At 44.8% G+C, this 18,356-nt stretch overlaps 1 protein-coding gene across 4 annotated transcripts; it reads right to left on the bottom strand.

Moving 5' to 3' along the window:
* Window positions 1–6,154: 6,154 nt before the first annotated feature.
* Window positions 6,155–18,155, bottom strand: PHF7 (PHD finger protein 7). 4 transcript variants are annotated; one of them, XM_029919055.1, is made up of 11 exons: window positions 17,447–18,155; window positions 16,198–16,310; window positions 15,418–15,467; window positions 14,942–15,033; window positions 10,217–10,318; window positions 9,724–9,848; window positions 9,106–9,265; window positions 8,232–8,338; window positions 7,440–7,556; window positions 6,895–7,019; window positions 6,155–6,686 (listed from the first exon to the last, which is right to left on the bottom strand). In XM_029919055.1, exons 2-11 carry the CDS (start codon window positions 16,239–16,241, stop codon window positions 6,460–6,462), a joined length of 1,149 nt encoding a protein of 382 aa, XP_029774915.1. In that variant the 5' UTR covers window positions 16,242–16,310; window positions 17,447–18,155; the 3' UTR covers window positions 6,155–6,459. The 4 variants fall into 4 exon arrangements, with proteins under 4 accessions (XP_029774915.1, XP_029774919.1, XP_029774917.1 ...); XM_029919059.1 differs by having other exon boundaries at window positions 10,238–10,318; XM_029919057.1 differs by having other exon boundaries at window positions 17,488–18,155.
* Between the last annotated feature and the right edge of the window lie 201 nt (window positions 18,156–18,356).

Below are 18,356 nucleotides of genomic sequence, written 5' to 3'. Positions count from 1 at the left end.
TTCATAAGCATGCCCTTGGGCAGAGAAGAAAGACCAGGACAAGGGGTCAGTTGTGGGCTGGCAAGGGTTCCAAAATGAATCAACAGAGGCCTGTCTGTCATCAAATGGAGGGAACTAGGGAGGCAGGAACACTCAAAGCCCAGGTTGGCCAGTTAGGAGGACAAGGGGGGCTCTGCACTCACAGATAAAGGTACAGAAGAATGATGTGGCAGACCAGAAACTTGCTTTATGGATGTGACCTCATCGGTTCATACTGCCCCCCACCCCTAGCTGATAAAAATCTGGTGCTGTTTCCTGTAGTCCAAGGGTCTCAGACAATGGTGTGAACGGCTAGGCCTGCTGGAAAGGACATTGTTTAGGGAAGAAAAAACAACACACCAGCACAAAGACAGGGCAGGACCTACCTAAATGTAAGGGCCTGTTTACAAATTCCCGATTTTCAAGGAGGGGAACACAATGGGGAATTGTTTTTGGTGAGGCTGGAGTCCCCTCCACAATGCTCCTGGGGGCTGGGGATGGCTTTGATGGCTCAGACAGGTCTCAGATGCTCTGAGGGGGATGGACATTGATGTCGCAGATGCCTTCCTGTTTATCAGAGGTCCTTGCAAGAAACCTCAAGGGTCAAGGAACAAGTTTACACCAAAGACTAGGGGGAGGAGCCCTGGGCCTCTCTCCTTCCATGTGGGCCTCATGCTGTTGCACATACTAGAGGTGATTTGCCACAGAGAAGCTAGAACAAGGTTTTTGATTTTTGGTTTCTGAAAAAGATCAACTTTTTGGTTTATGGCCTCCAATTGCCACTTTGCTTTTTGGGGAAAAAAATGTACAAAGCATGAGATCCTTCCAAATCACAGACCCCCCTGGGATTGTCCTGGCTTAGTAGGGAAACTTCTCATGCCTGGGGGCCCCAAAGATGCTGCAACTCACCTCCAGCCTGGGAGCATACAGGAGCTAACATAGGGTCCCTGGGGGCAGGGCCAATGGAGATGCTATTTCTCATAGTGACCTCAGGCCTGGTCCATAGGTTAGAGCCATTGATGTCACTAACTAGAGGAAGACCTTAATGTGTGTGTGTGTGTGTGTGTGTGTGTGTGTGTGCGCGCGCGCACACCTGGGTGTGTTATGTGTGAGGAAGGTGGGTCAGAAGAACAGAACTGTTTCACCCATGTCCCTTGGGACTGGCAGTCCTCATTTTTTGGAGGTAGGAAGAGGGCAGCTGGAATTAGGATGGTCACTTTGGGTCTGGACAGACCATGAAGGCAGACCTGTCTGAGCTTTGCCCTGGGATAGAAGTGTTGTTAGTAACTTTTATACTAACCTCAAAACCCAACAGGAGCATACCTCATGAATAAATGCAAATGGATGTATTTAGAACGAATGAAGAGCAGCAAGTCCTATATAAGCCTAGAATAGAAGCAACCTTCCAACTCTAAGGAGTTAGAACCTTTTTCAACCTTCTAGCTCTAAGGAGTTAGAACCTTCTTCCTCAATATGCTGACAGTGCCCTCTGGTGTTTGGCAGTAAAACAACAGGCTTAAGAATACAAGGTATAAGCACTCGTATCAAGTTAGTAGACGTCAAACTGCCTCTGAATGTGGGGTTCAGAGCTAGACACCGGCGGGGAGAAAGGTTAACAAGACAGAGAGGTCCCTGCCTTTAGGGGGCTTCCAATCCAGTGGCAGAGATAGATCCACAACTGTAGGATGAGGTGAAGAATGGTGGTAGCTCTAATAGGAGTATAAGCAGAGACCAGTGAGAGTGCCTAAGGGTGAAGAAATGGCCCTTAGGCTGGGTTCAACAGGCTGAGGCTAAAAGTTATGGCTCTCCAGACTGCAGACTTCATGCTCAGCGCCAGGGTTCCAGGGCAGAGTGCCTGTGGGTGGGGTGTCCAGGGAGATGTAGAGGAGTAGGGCCATATTTGTGGAAGGTCTTGGATGCCAATCTCAGCAGAGCCAGTCTAAGTAAAGAGCTAGCAGATGTTTTGTGGCAATTAGCAGAAGGGAAAGGAGCAGATGTGTCATCAAAGCAAGCAGACATAGGAACCCATGAAGAGAGAAGGCTTTTGCTGCAGTCCCCTGAGGCACAGGGGTCTGAGCTGAGCCCTGGCAATTGGGATAGAGGAATGCAAACATTTGTAAAACACTGAAATTGACAAGAAAAAGGGTAATTGAAGATAAAGGGAAATAGGAGGAAGTTGTGGGATTTCTGGCCCTAGTTTATGGTTCCTACAAAGGTAAGAATTAGAAAGTAGAAAAGGTGCTTTGGAGAATTTCTATGTAATATCTATTTCTACCCTCCCCAACTGAACTATTTGTTTTAGGACCTAAGTTATAAAACAGTAATTATTTCTAAAAGATGCACCACTTGAGAAAATATATATCTAATACATACAAGATGAGCCTGGTGCATCTTGTAGTGCCCAAAAGTAAAGAAGTGCTCAGAAAAACAACAAGAGAAAAAAAAAACAAACCACACACAATAATGGGGATATGTGAAAAGGACACAGGAACTCGCAGTGGCCGAAGCTAGAATAATTTGAGCAACCAAATAAATAAAGTAGTATTGGATTATAACTCAGAGTATAGTATACATATCTCTAAGTCTAGACTAATATAAACAAATGACTGAATAAATAAATAAATAAATAAATAAATAAATAAATAAATAGGAGAGAATAGGTAAATCTCCTATGCAGAAAAATTCCAAATGATTAGATATTCTGTCTTCAGGGAGGGAGGGGGCATAAATCCTCGCTCATTAATTGTGGGCTACACAGAGTAACTTCCTTCCAAAAGGCACAGTCTGGAATGGGAGGAAAAGAAGTAACTTTACACTGGAGAAACCTGACAAAACTCCTCAACCAGATGATCAGGGTCACCGTCAGCAGTAGAAGACTTGTTGATAGTATGAAACTCAGATATGATGTGATGCTAACAGCACTGTACCTGTGAGGTCTCCCTCTGCCAGGCCCATAATCCTGGTGTAATCATGAGAAAAACATCAGGCAAATCCCAACAGAGGGCTCTCGAAATACCTGACCAGTACTCCTCAAAACTGTCAAGGTCATCAAAAACAAGGAACTCTGACAAACTGTTATGGCCAAGAGGAACCTAAGGAGACATGATGCCTCAGTGCAATGTGGTTGTCCTGGATGGAGTCCTGGGACAGAAAAGAGACATCAGTTAAAAACTAAGGAAATCTAGGGGCACCTGGGTGGCTCAGTTGGTTAAGCATCTGGCTTCGGCTCAGGTCAGATCTCACGGTTCGTGGGTTCGAGACCCGCGTTGGGCTCTGTGCTGACAGCTAGCTCAGAGCCTGGAGCCTATTTCAGATTCTGTATCTCCCTCTCTCTCTGACCCTCCCCTGCTCGCACTGTCTCTCTCTGTCTCTCAAAAATAAATAAAAAGCATTAAAAATTTTTTTAAAAAACTAAGAAAATCTAAATAAACTTTGGGTTTTTGTTGATAATAATATATTGGCTCATTAATTGTGACAATGTACCATATTGATTTAAGATGGTAATGATGGGGTAAACTGGGTTTGGGATATTTGGGGACTCCTTGTACTATCTTCACACTTTTTTTGTAAATCTAAAACTATCCTAAACTAAGAGTTTATTTAAGAAAAAAATCCCTGGGGGCGCCTGGGTGGCTCAGTCGGTTAAGCCTCCGACTTCAGCTCAGGTCAGATCTCACGTTCGTGGGTTCGAGCCCCGCGTCAGGCTCTGTGCTGACAGCTAGCTCAGAGCCTGGAGCCTGCTTCCTGTTCTGTGTCTCCTTCTCTCTCTGCCCCTCCCCCTCTCATGCTCAGTCTCTCTCTGTATCAAAAATAAATAAAAACATTAAAAAAAAAGAAAAAAATCCCTGTTATTTAGTGGAGAATGACTAATTAGGCCCAGATGAAGACTACAACATTTCAAAGTTGGGGGCTTTCCAGCCCACAAGAATGGTATTGGCTATTAATATAAATGGAAAGTAAAGGCATAGAGATGAAGAAATAGTTAATAGGTGTGTGTGTGTGTGTGCATGTGTGCGCGCGTGCACATGTGCTGTTCCCATAAGAACATGCTAGGTACCCATAAGAGTTCAGGGAGCTGAATGTCTGGGTGACAGAAGCATCCCATCCCCCATCTCACCATAAGCTCTATTTCCTGCCCACTGCAGCTAAAGCCCAGAAAGCAATATTAGAGGCTCACTACTTACAGTTAAGATGGTACCTCTCACACTTGAGTAGTATACAAGTATATAAGTAGATTTTTAAAAAATTTTTACTTTTCAAGAAAGTGAGAGTCGGGAAGGGGCAGAGGAAGAGGGAGAGGGAGAAAGAGAATCTTAAGCAGGCTCCATGCCCAGTGCAGAGCCCAACATGGGGCTCAATCCCACAACCGTGAGATCATGACCTGAGCGAAAATCAAGAGTCAGACACTTAACTGACTGAGCCACCCAGGTGCCCCACAAGTAGATTTTTTTTAAAGGGAAAGATATTACCCAAGATATTTGAGAATATGCCTGGTGACCCAAGTTGTAGAAATTCTAAATTAAGAAACTAAAGTCTTAATCTTAAAAGTATCTTTCAGTTGTGAATTACAAGAATTGAGTCTTTAAAATAGGTAAAATATAATTTGTTTTTGAAATGAGAATCCACAATTTAAAAACTCCCTTGTCACTCGCAGAGCTCTGACAAGGTGTCCTTGGAAGCCCAGTTCAGGTAGTACAATACTGAGTTATCAAAATCACCAGAGAGAAAAGGAAGAAAAAAGGCACAGTCATGGGCAGCCCTAGGGTGTTAGCTGTGCGGTAGGCCCCGTGAGCACCGGCTCAGGAAGCGGCTCTAGGAGGCAGGACTTCCAGAAAAGAAGGGCAGCTAATAGTGACCTGATATCTGGCCTATAAGGGAAATTGTATTTTGAGGTAATTGTCATGTAGAACGTTTAGGAAGAATTAGTCATAGGTACATAGCAAATTGAGCAAAAAACAAAGAGGTATTCATTTCAAGAAAGAACCAATGTCCAAGAGAGGAAGAATAATCCTAGCTCAGAAGTACAGAGCATTTACAAAGTCATAATAGGTAAACTGAAGGTTACTCATGTAAACACCGAAGGTTAATTTAACAAAGATTGTGATGGAATTATAAAAGATGGAGAGAATGAAAATGGGAAGGCTTTAAAGGTGCTAGATCCTTCTGCTACAAAACAGGGAGTCAGTAATATGTAAGATTAATAAATCAAGAAATGACTAAAAAAATGGAAGGTAGTTGCCTTTAGGGAACGGGATAAGGGTAGGGAAGGGTAATTCAAGAAGCTATTTTTCATATATAGTACTTTCCTTTTAGTTCTTCTCAAGGCTTTTAAAATTCTGTATTACCTTACCTATATGCTTTAATAACAAAATGACAAACACCTCATCCCACACCCCATGTGATTCCAAGTGAATCTGGTCAAATCTGAAAGTGATCACTGTGAACACCAAGGATGTAAGTCCCCAGGGGTCAGCAACATCTGAACTGAGAACCCAGTCCTCCGCCATTGGGGACGAGTCAGCGAGACCCTGAGAACTGAGTATCTGGCAAAGGTCCTGAGTTTCCCCCACTAATCTAAATACCACAAAATCATTAAAAACAAACAAATGTGAGATAGGTTCTCTTCAGTTTCTCCCAAGATCTTCTGCCAGATTCCCAGCTGCCTTGTCTAAGGCGGCTGACCTGGCATAGCTCCCTCACCCGAGACAGAAATGCCCAAGCCACTGGGTAGCGAGATTTCAGTGCGGGCACATTGGCGACTGCACTCCCTGAGTGAACACAGTGCTTCCACCCAGTGTGGGCACGGCAGCCCCTGCCCTGCTGGGGCCCAGGATCCCACGTCTTGCAACGGTGGCCCATTCTCAGCCTAGTGTAAACTCCTTGACAGGCTCACCTCCCTGATGGGAGCCTGTGTTTATTTGTGCAATGATGAAAGCTCTGTCCCCACCCGTAAAGTTGATTTCCCTGCAAACTGCTTCCCTCCAAAGCAACAGGTCTATGCTCTAAGCTGAGAATTCTACATTTATGCACCCCATTTTATAGATTGGAAGCATGCGTTTTCTATTTCTTCGCTCTTTCCTCTGGATTCCTCCAAATGCTAGATAAAGTCCAGAGTGAATTTATGAGGAGACACCAATGGAGAGAAAACCTTTATTTGCATAATAACAAACGTGGGTGAAGTAAGAAGAGGCATATGAGAACCAGACCAGGGTGGGAGAAGAGGGCTCTCTGGGGAGGAGGCAGAAAGAGCAGAGACGCTCTTGTAACCACTGACGTGTTCTGAGACTGGCATCTCCCCTGGGACTGCTCTTTCCTTGGTTCATACTCTCACTGCTGGCCCGCTTTCTTTGTCTCACAGTCCCAAAGGGCCCCTCCCCAAAACCTGCTGGAGAAGCATAGCTTCATAGCCAAATGTGCTTAGCAGCAGCTACTCAGAAGCTGTTACTTGGATTTTTTGCTGCTTTTAGTGATTCTGACACCCTTGGACTGCCAGGAGTGGCCCCTCCTGCCACCAGAGGTCTCTGGTCTTTCTAGAAAGGAAGGTCCTGGCCAATCAGTGCAAGAAGGGCCTGGATTCTCTTCCAGGTTGGTGTCTCTGCAGAAACGCCCCCCGGAGTGGAAGGTGCTGCTGCAGCAAGGGATGGCACCTGAGTTTTCAGGTGTGTGATCTGTGGTGAAAGAAAGGTGGGAGAGGAAGACTCAACCCTCTGCCTCTCCGGCTCAGGTCCTTAAGCCCCTCGCTAGCCACTTTCCTTCCCAAACAGAAGGTGCCAACTGCGAGTCCCCATCTGGTGGCAAGCCCTCCCCCTTTCCCAGGCACCACAAGTGCCCCACCTGTACCTCAGTTCTTAGACCAGACCATCCCTCCGGTCCCACCTGTGGCTTCAGCAGAAGGTGCACACTCCTCACACTCCCATTTCTTACTCCTGGCTCTAAGGGAGGAACAGTCCCTGTGGGTCCCGTGGGACCCGCATGTAGCACACAGAACGAGGCACCACCTCCTGCAGGAAGAGCCAAGGGGCGCGGAGACAAATACCACACATCACTCTCAGGAGGCTAGCTAGGGGCCAGGCCTTGGCTGAGGGCTTGCCAGGCAGTTTTCACCATACATTTCACCTGTGACCCACACGTGGCTGAGTGCCAAGCCCCGGACCCTGCAGTCGGGCACAGACACTGAAAAGGTGGATTTGGGAAAGACTTGGATTGAGGGTTTCTGCTCTGGGCACAAGGAGGAGCAGACCCCCAAAGGGACCTGTCCACTTGTGCCAGTGTGAGTCCTGGGCTGGTCGAGAATGGGACCTGAGTTAACCCTAAGGTCTGCAGATAAGAGCGAGTTTCTTGCTCCTAATAACTGTGCCAATAACAGCTAACCCTACGATGGCACCAATGAGAGATCTTTCTAGCCAGGAGCCTTTCCCTACCCTTCGTCCTCAAAGCTGTCTCTGCCTCCTTCATACAGACAGACGGGGGCATCACAATGTTGGTAGCGCTGATACAACTCCGAGAAAGCCCCTGGCTCGAGTTCCCAGGCAGCATCTCTAGTGTGAGAAGAAACACTGAGTAAGGGGCACATAATTGGTGGTGAAACCTGGAAGGAACTAGAAAGAACTCGAGCTAGCATAGGAAAAGAGTGCAACAGGCTGCCTGAATATTTTAAACACGATGGGCTGAGCAGCCTGGCAGTGGGAGAGGGTTGAGGCAGGATGAGTGGAATATGGGGGTTCCGTAGTTCCCCATTGGAATTCGAACCAACCCACCAGGGAATTCTGATCTCCAAGTACCCTTTTCAGGAACATGCCTACCCCAATCCCCATGGTTCCCCCCTGCTTTTCTTTTTATAACTGAAAAGCCCTCCTTCCATTCCTTCTCTCTTTCCCATATACAAAGGCGTGGGCTGCTCCTTCATTTTCTGAACAACCCTTACACTCACCTCCTCTCTAGAAATCTAGGCAACCCACTCCCTGGCTCATTTCCTGCCTTAAGAGTTTCCACTACTGGGGCGCCTGGGTGGCTCAGTCAGTTGAGCGTCCGGCTTCAGCTCAGGTCATGATCTCGCAGTTTGTGGGTTCAAGCCCCGCTGAGCTGTCAGCACAGAGCCTGGAGCCTGTCTTCAGATTCTGTGTCTCCCTCTCTCTCTCTGACCCTCCTCTGCTCATGCTGTCTCTCTCTCTCAAAAATAAATAAAACATTTAAAAAAAAAGAGTTTCTACTACCTGTCTGGAATATGAATTCCCATTCTTAGCATTTCTTGAGGAAACTCTTCTCGATTGTTACACTGTGGACATTTGAAGAAATGCTTTGCTGATGTGTGGGCATATTTCTGTAAGAGAAACATGGAAAAGCATTGTGTTTATAAAAGCACCATTTTTGGGCACCTGGGTGGCTCAGGCGGTTGAGTGTCCAACTTCAGCTCAGGTCATGATCTCATGATTTGTGGGTTCGAGTCCCGCATCAGGCTCTGTGCTGAGCGCTCAGAGCCTGGAGCCTGTTTCACATTCTGTGCTGCCTCTCCCCAATTCACACATACTCTCTCTCTCTCAAAAAAAAAAAAGAATTAAAAAAACATTAAAAGCACCATTTTTGATCACCTCCTCTCCACCCCAACCCTCAAGAGGATGTTGCTAGAAGAGGTTGACTGGAGATTTCCACTGAAGGGCTATGGGTAAGCTAGTGTGAGGGGTGCAAATCTAGGTATCAGACAAGAGACCAAGTTCAACTCAAGAAAGCTCCCAGGAGTGGCTCAGCTGTCATCTCTGGCTGTGGGGCTTGGCAGTGCTGACCTATTTGGGGTCCTTTTCCTTCCATCCCAGGAAGCAAGACTGATTTTGAGGCTGCTTGACTCATTCTAGGTTAAACTCATTTGCTCTAGCCAACCTAAGGATTTTGTTCAGTCTAAATGTTATCATGAACGAGGTCTTACAGGTCATGGGTGATGAGAGACTGGGCTGACTTTCCTCTGACTGCCTGAAGCCAACCCTGCACACAGGCCTCCAAGATGGGCACGGGAAGCCGAGATTGTCTGATTCTTCCCAAGGTGCTCTGAACTAGAGAAAATGTGGAAGGTCCTCAAGGCAGAGAAAGCCACACCTGTATGCACTTGCGGTGGTAGATAGTTTGACTACAACATGGACTCTGGATGTTTTCAACACTTGCTTGCGATAAGTCTTCACAACATAAGACACAGCTTTCCTCCCCTGCCTTCCCCTGCTGGATGTCCTGTGTTGGGCGATGTTTTCCACAAAAAGATCTGTAGCAGAGTAAACAGACTTACTTGGCTTGTCATTGATGCTGTCTTCCAGCGGCCGGGCCTAGGGAGGGTAACCACCCAGGCCCGATGCGCAGTGAACCTCCATGCTCGTGGGAGGAGAAGCAGGGGGAGGAACAGCCCACATGCCTCCTCACAGCTGTTCCCCCACTGAACAAAACTCCCGGGACCATCTCCGCACCTCCTGTTCCTGAAAGGCCCGCTTAGCTCCGAGCAGCTGTCTAAGAACCCCAGCTGTTTGTAATTTAAGAAGGGGGTGGGAGGCAAGAAGTAACCCCTGTGAAATCACCAAGCCAACACACTGTTTCTCATTATTGATGGTGGGACAGATTCACCAGTGAATCAAAACAGGCCCGTGAGAACTGGACTCTGATTTCATTAGTGGCTAATTAAGAGCAACTTGCGAAAGGGCAGCCTGACTCTTCCCCTTCGTCACTCACTTGTACTCTCCAAAAAATTGTGAAAGGCAACCCCTTTCTTGGCCACAAGGAAAATGGAAGTTTCTGACACATTGATCCTCCTGGCAGTTGATGGCAGCTCCCTTTTTCTTGCACACAAAGCAGATCTGCAAATGAGATCCCAGGCAGTGCTCAGGGCCCCAAGAAAGACAGACAGACATTCTGTGGCACATCACTCTACGGAGTGGAAATTCTATGAAGCAAAAGCCATTCCCTTTTCACAGTTGACCTGAAAGCTCTGAGGGCACCTTGAACTTGCACTTCAAGTGTTTTCCCAGGATGTTGCTCTCTCTCCTCACTTAGGATACTACACCCCAGAGAAACATGCAATTTAAGAGGAGGACCAGTTGGGAAATCCAGGAGTCCTCTGCCTCTAAACTAGCAGCTAGGGAAAAGAACAGAAACAGGGACGATCTGAGAGGTATGGGAAGAGGCCTACCCCCAGGCCCAGGACCCCATATTGGGGGATTCTAACCTTCCTAGAAGCCCGGGCTACCTCCTTTTTGATGTCTTCAGGCAGGAATCCATGGAAACCTCTGTTGGACTGGCCTCTCTGAGGCAGCTTGCTAGATAGGATCTGGGGGAGCAGTAGAAGCAAGCTGTCAACATTGATCAGTGAAACAGTGCAATGCGGTGAGGAGGATGACAGGGTATAGAGAGAGCTGGACAGGATATACAGTGTATATGCATTTACAGGATAATTTACTTCACAAAGGCTTACACAGCATTAACTGTGTAATGTGTTGGGTGCTCTAGGTGCTTTTCAAATACTAACTCATTTAATTCTTGTAACTACATCAAAAGGTAGGTACTTCCATCATCCCATTTTATAGGGGAGATTATGTGACCTACTCAAGGTCACAGGACTCCAGAACCTGGGCCTTTACATACCTTTGTGCTACACTGCCTCTCACTTACTGAGCATTGCTTTGGTGTGCTGAGCCCTTTGGCAAAATGCTCCCTCGACTCATTTTATGTTCACTACAACCCTGATACAGATACTATTGTGGTCTTCTTACAGAGGAACCCACTGAGATACAGGATGGTAAGTGACATGGCTGGGGTCACACAGCAAAGAGGCAGCAGAGCTACATTCACACCCTCAGCCCACCCACTGCACTGCCCCTTGGTACAGAATATGCTCTTCTCAGAGTGTATTCTCTACAGGAAGGGAAACAGGGCTTTAAAATCTGACTATAGTCATTTTAGCCTATTGGGGAAGGGAAGGAATTAAACTTTTCTTTAAAAACACACTTTAATGGGACTTTTGTTTCTGAAAAGCCCCAAGGGCAGATTCTAGGATGGGAAATCAAGGGAAAAAAAGAAAAAAACTGTTAATGTACCCATAGACTGTTATGTGTATGTACATTGAAAAAATGTCAGCACCCCAGCCTCACCCCAAGAATCTCTCAAAAATATTGAGAAGGGCAGTGGACTGCCTGCAGCAATTACAGGTAATGTGTAATGGGGGCTCAGGTCATTTTATTCTGACATTATAGAAGGGTGACCCTACAAGGCTAGATGACTTGAGGATGCTTGAATTATAGATTTATGTTCCCAATTAGGCTTAAAACCTATCTATTTAACACTAATTACCTCAGGGCTTTAGGACTGTATGAGTGATTTGTTATCTTCTATTATTAATATTTTCTATAATGAGCACCTACTATTTCTATAAAAAGAAAAATCAACAGCAGAGGATTAGAAATAGTCAAATGTTCTTTAAGAGCGATTTGTTTTAATACTCCAATCCCCCATACCATGGAATGCCAATTAGCTATTAAAAAGAAAAAACTAGATCAGTATGTTCCATGTGGAAGGATCTTCATAAGTATGAAGAGATTAAAAAACAAGCAAAATACGAAATACTGTGTATAGTATGTTTATTTTTATGTTGAAAATATGTATGCTTGTAAAGGCATTGAGATTAACCAAGATCTGGCATCTAAACCAGACAGGACTTACAAGAGAGGAAAATCACAGACCAATCTTTCTCTTAAGTATAGGTGTGAAAAAGGAAACAAAATATTAACAAACTGAATCCAGGGCGCCTGGGTGGCTCAGTCAGTTGAGCATCCGACTTTGGCTCAGGTCATGATCTCATGGTTTGTGGGTTCGAGCCCCGTGTTGGGCTCTGTGCTGACAGCTAGGTCAGAGCCTGGAGCCTGTCTTCAGATTCTGTGTGTGTCTCTCTCTCTGACCCTCCCTTGCTCACTCTCTCTCTCTCTCAAAAATAAATAAAACATTAAAAAAAATTAAAAAATTGAATCCAGTACCATATAAAAAGGATAACACATCATGATCAAGCAGGGTTTATACCACAAATGCAAGGTTAGTTTAACATTAAAAAATTCAATTGATGTAAAAAACCACATTAACAAAATAAAGGAGAAAAATGATCTCAACAGATGCAAAGCATCTGACAAAATTCAACACACATTTATGACATTCTCAGCAAACAATAAATAAATAAAATCTGATTAAAAGCCTATAGCTAACATATTTTAGTGTTGAAAAATAGGATGCTGGGAATAACACAAGGACATGCACACACGTAACTCCTATTCAACACTAGATTGAAAGTCCTAGCTAGTATAATAAGGGAAGGAGAATTAAAATAATTTAAAGATTGGAAATGAAGAAGTAGAACTGCCTTTATTCACACTACATGATTGTGTACACAGGAAATCCTAAGGCATTTACCAAAAAAATTAAAAATAAAAGCAACTACTGAACAAGTGAACTTAACAAGCTTGCAGGATACAAAAACAACATACAAAATAAACTGTATTTATATATGCCAATAGCGAACTTGAAACTGAAAATCTTAAATATGATTTATAATACAATGAAAGTCATAAAATATTTAGGCATTCATTTAATAAGAGGTGTGCAAGACTTCACTAAAAAAACATTGCTGAATAAAAAAATAAATAACAAATAAAAAGAATTGCTGAGATAAAATTAAAAAGGCCCAAATAAGTGGGGAAATATATGACATCCACAGATTGGAAGATCCAATATTATTTGTCAATTCTTCCCAAATTGATCTATAAATTCAATGCAACCCCAATCTCAATCCCAACAGGCTTTTTTTCTTTTTAAAGGAAAAACTGACAAGCTAAATATAGATTTACATGGAAGAGGACTTGATAGCCAGAACAGTCTTAAAAAGACTGTAGAACTTATAGAACTTATTTCAAGACACTCTAAAGCCACAATGATCAAGACAATGCAATACTGTTGTGAGGATAATCCATGGATCAATGACATAAAATAAATCATCCAGATCCAAAGATATACAGTCAATTGATTTTGACAAACACACCAAGGTACTTCAATGAGTAGGCAAAGATTTCTTGGGACACACACTAACCATAAAAGAAAAACAAACTGATAAACTGAACTTCATCAAAATTAAAAACATTTGTTTTTCAAAAGACACCATTAAGAAAATGAAAAGGCAAGCCACGAACTTGGAGAAAATAGTGACAAACCACACACATACCTGAAAAAGGATTTATATCCAGAATATGTTTAAAAACTGTTATAACTTGATAAGACAAAATAGCCCTACTTTTACAAAGGAAAAATATTTGGTCAGACACTTCACAAAAGAACATAAGTGAATGGCCAGTAAGCACACAAAGAGAAGCTCAACATCTTAAGTCAACAGAGAAATGCAAATTAAAACTACCATTAGATCCCAATACACACCTAATAGAACGGCTAACATGGAAAAGATGGATCATATCAAGTTCTGCAAGAACTGCAAGAATGCTGTGCAACTGGAACTCTCAGAAATTGCTAGTGGGAGTGTAATCGGGTACAATCACTTTGAAAAGTGATTCGGCAACTTCACATAAAGTTAAACATGCAGTTAGTATACAACCAGTAACTCCACTCCTAGGCATTTGCCCAAGAGAAGTGAAAATGTGCGTTCACAAAAACACTTGTACAGGAATATTCATCGCCACTGTATTCATAATAGGCCCCCAAATGGAAACAATTCAAATGTCCATCAGCAGATGGATAAAAAAGCCAATTATAAAATATTCATAGAAAAGAATACCATTAGGCAACAAAAAGGCACAAGCTACCAATACATGCAATGACAGGGGTTAATCTCCAAAACACTGCATTGAGCAGAAGAAGCCAGACACAAAAGTTTAACTGTTGTATGATTCCATTTATATAAAGTATAATAAAAGGCAAAAGCAATCTATAAATCAGAACGGTGATGATCTCTAAGGGGATTGACTAGAAGAGTGGAGGAGGAAAACATCTGGGGTGATGGAAAAACTTACTTTGATTGGGGCAGTGTTTAGATCAGGATATACATTATATCCCCATAATATAAGAGCTTATAAAAACTCATCAAATTGTACACTTAAAAATGGGTACATTCTATAGTATAGTATACTATATATAACGTATATAGCAAATTATAGCTGATAAAAATAAGGATAGTGTTAAAAATTGAAGCATAGTGTTAAAGCTTGAAGGACTGTTGATACCATGTGCTTCTGGGGAGAGGGGAAAAGATTTGGAATACTGTTTTGAAAAGTATTGGGAATACTGTTTGAGAATGAACTGTTTAACTGTACATACTTTATACTGTCAGGATTTTATACCAGGTATGTATATTAATTTTTAAAAGCTAGGTTTAAAAACATTTTTAATGTTTATTTATTTTTGGGGGGGGAGGGAGAGAAAGAGAGACAGGGCGCAAATGGGGGAGGCAGAGAGAGAGGGAGACACAAAATCCGAAGCAGGCTTCAGGTTCTAAGCTGTTGGCACAAGAGCTTGACTTTGGGCTCAACTTGGAGCTCAACATGGGGCTCAAACTCAAGAACTGCAAGATCATGACCTGAGCCAAAGTCGGAAGCTTAACCAACTAAGCCACCCAGGAGCCTCTAAAAACTAGGTTTTAAAAAAAAAAAAAAGCTATTGGGGCACCTGGGTGGCTCATTAGTTAAGCATCCCACTTTGGCTCAGGTCATAATCTCACGACTTGTGGTTTCAAGCCCCGCATCACGCTTTGTGCTGACATCTCGGATGGAGCCTGGAACCTGCTTTGGGTTCTGTGTCTCCTTCTCTCTCTAACCTTCCCCCACATGCACTCTGTCTGTCTCTCTCTCAAAAATAAATAACGTAAAAAAAAAAAAACCACGGAAAACAAAGGGAACCTTATACTCACAAGACAAAAATAATGCACGCTGAGATTGTCTTTCTGAAGAAATTCCCCCAGTTTTTCAGGATCCCCGGGTTCTTGGAGGCATAACCGGCAAACTGGAAGAGAGAATGTTAAGAATTCAATTTGGGAGTATAACCATCTCTCTAAATACAAGGAGGAGTGCAGTATGAGGAAGAGGACATTTTGACAAGGATGGAGGTAGGGATGAAGTGTTACATGGTATCAGTTATACATTTTGGCCACTTTTGAAGGAATTGGATATAACTGCACACTTTGTATACTTTTGTCTCAAGTGGCTTTAATTCACTTGTTTCTTGAACTTTGGGTGAAACATTTCAAACCTCAAGGACCCGGAGTTCTTCAGGATCTTAGAGAATCTGGGAAGTAGGACAGAGAAGCAAGTTTGTTGCCGCCCTACACAGGTGGCCTTTGCTGAGGGCAGAAGGCAGTGGCTGAACAGAACCTCCAGTCTTTCTTACCAGGCCCTGAAGATGGCTTCCTTTGGGTTACCCTCGTCTTGGCAGATTTTCTATACAAGAGAAGGAAGAAGTACAAGGTTGTCTTTAAACATCCTGTTGACTACCATTGTATCATTTCCCTCAAAATGCCTCCACAAATCTGATGCAGGGCCAAAATATCAAAAGGCTAAGACATTGGTTTCTTTTTTTATTGCATTTTTTGAAAGCACAAACTGTACCAAGTTATTTGAATTATGTGAGATTGTACTTTCTTTCTGTTCCCATTGGCTGTGCTGCCTGTGTAGACTGAATGAATTTAAGAGCAAACCCGCTTTTACTCTTTTACTGTTTGTTCTGCCACATACTCTGAATCTCTGGTGGTACCATGCTCACAAAACATCAAAAAAAAAATGATACTAAAGTTGAGTGCGAATTTCCTATTGTGAAGCACTATTCTTGTCAGTAAGCAAGAATCCACAGAAGGATCTAAAACTGGGTGTTATTATGATGCACATTTTCCAGATGAGGAAACTGAGGCATAAAGAAGTGAAGAAACCTGGCCCAGGTCACCTAAGTTAGCAAGCCTTAGAGCCAGCATATGCATCTAGGCATTAGGGCTCCAGAGCCAGCACTTCATTACTAGGGACAGTCCTGGGAGCATAGGTGACTGGGCAGTTTCCAGGGGACCACTGGTGTGTGCCTCCATACTCCCCAACCTCAGTCCTCAAGGCCACACGGCGTAGCATATACCACAGGCCTTTGGACAATTTCTCCCAAACTCCCTTATGTCACCTACTCTACCTCAGTCTTTGATGTTCCTTCTTCTTTTCTTTAATAGTCTTCATTCGCTGCTGCCTCTCTCTCCTAACTTGATTTCTTCTATACTATTATGAGGACAATATAGGCTCTTCCAGCTATAAATATAAACGGGTCTTGGTCAGCAATTTAAGTCTACATTTGGTTCCACTGGGTCAAAATAATAGTGTACTTCACCCCCCAACCCATGTGACATAATAAAAGGGACCCACCCAGTATCAAGGCTAGTGTTAGCCAACAAATATTGTGTTAAGAACTGTTCTAGGCACTTTACATGTGTTAACTCACAAACACTCCCATGCAGGAGGTACCACCGTTATCCCTATTTTCAAGATGAGACTGAGGCACAGAGAGGTCACAGAGAGGCACTTGCCCAAGATCAGTTACTGTTACCACTCAGCCTAGTAAGAATCGGAACTATTTCTTGATCTAAGTGGGTCTTTGTTTTCTTTGTGCCTACCAAATGGATGAGGTCGTGCTTTTTTTGCCTTAAGTACAGGTGCCTTAATTCTACCCAGTAAAACTTAGAGAAGCTAGCTCTTTCCTAGAAAAAGCCCCTGGGATTTTGACTGCCTGAAGCAAGAACCCCCCCTAGTGGGAGACAAGAGACTATGTCTGACAAATCACCCCTCAGCTCCTATCACTTTTCACCAGGCTCAGCAGGCCACTGAGGTTTGGTCTGTTCCCAATCTTTTTCACGTCTCAGTCAAGAGTAAGATATCTCAGAGTGGAGAGGACACCCTGCCACTCCTCCCCCCACCAATGGTAGCAGACTGAAATTTTAGTTTTCATTGGTTAAAGAGGAAATCCCTGAGACTAATGAAAAAGACATAAAAATCCATTCCCATGAAGGAAGGTAGAGGGCAGCATTTCTTCCAAGGAAAGCTGAGTGAATCTGGTCACTCCAGGGACAGACCCTCCAGCATCCATGTCCTCAGATCACAGATGGGGAGGGTGAACATCTGCAGGGACTGTTAATTGTTCCCCATGGATATAATTACTAAGGCAACTGGCTGTTCAGAAAACTTAGACTGCTCTTCCTCCCTTCCTCCTCTGACCCAGGAGTTGCACTTGCAGAAGTAATGACATTTGATGGCTTCTTATTCAACAAAAGCACTCGGATGGGCTGGAAGAGGAGAGAGGAGGGCGTGCACTAGGGGATCCACTTTAGTGACTACTGAGCAGCTCCGGGCTGCTGGGGAGAAACCAGGCCATCTAGTAATAGAAATAAAACCTTGAAACGTCAGTTATTTGCATCGCTGGACCAAGACGTTCCTTGAATGGGGTTCTGGGCACACAGGTAGTTACGGGAAGACGCAACAATCTTCAGAGGTTTTGAGGAGGGACGCTGCAAACGCCGGCTTCCACGAGCTCCTCAGTCCGAGACTTCCTAACCCAGCGGATGCTCCCTTGAAACTCTTACCAAGCTGTTTCACTGGATGACTGCTGGGTAAAGGCTTGTTGAGAAAATTAAAAATAAGTTAGCGTGTTCGGCCCCGCCGCCGCAAGACTAAACAATGATTTATTTGGAAAATACGTGTCGGTGTGGCCGCAACCGTCCCCCGGAGGTAACAGCCGGAGAAGGGGCTCAAGGAGCATTCCGCGTGTGCCGGACTAGGCTCATGTCGTGCCTGCAGGGCGGCTGGTGCTGGGCGGGAGGTCGCCTCCGCCGCTCACTCCTCCCGGTAGCGCACAGGCCGCCCCTCCTGGCCGGAGCCGCCCGCCCAGCTGTCGCTGAGGACGCCGCTGTCCGGAGCTTTATTCGTTGTCACAAGCCGTGGTAGCTACCTCACGGGCGGCCGCCCCGCGCGGTGACTGCGCCGGCGAAGGGGGCGAGCGCACAAAAGAAGGCCGGGTCACGCGGATTTCGACCCAGGGAGACTGAGGCCGGGGGACCACCACATCGCCGACAGTTCTTAAAGCAGGACCGCTAACGGTTGCGCGCCCACCCCACCCCTTCCTCTCGCGCGGTTTGAGTAGGACCCCGCCCTTTCCCCGCCCTTTCCCCGCCCCTCGCCCCCGCCCCCCGCCCCCGCCCCTCGCCCCGCCTTTTCCTCTTGCGCTGCCCGCGCCCCGCGCCGCTCTCGCCCCGCCCCTTCCTCTTTGCCCCGGCGCGAGCGCCAGGACTTATGGAGTCGATGCTG

This window comes from Suricata suricatta, chromosome 12 (assembly GCF_006229205.1).
Source record: "Suricata suricatta isolate VVHF042 chromosome 12, meerkat_22Aug2017_6uvM2_HiC, whole genome shotgun sequence".
Taxonomy (NCBI): Eukaryota; Metazoa; Chordata; class Mammalia; order Carnivora; family Herpestidae; genus Suricata; species Suricata suricatta.
Note: the sequence above shows the minus strand (reverse complement) of the source record. Positions and strands in the feature narration are given on the sequence as shown.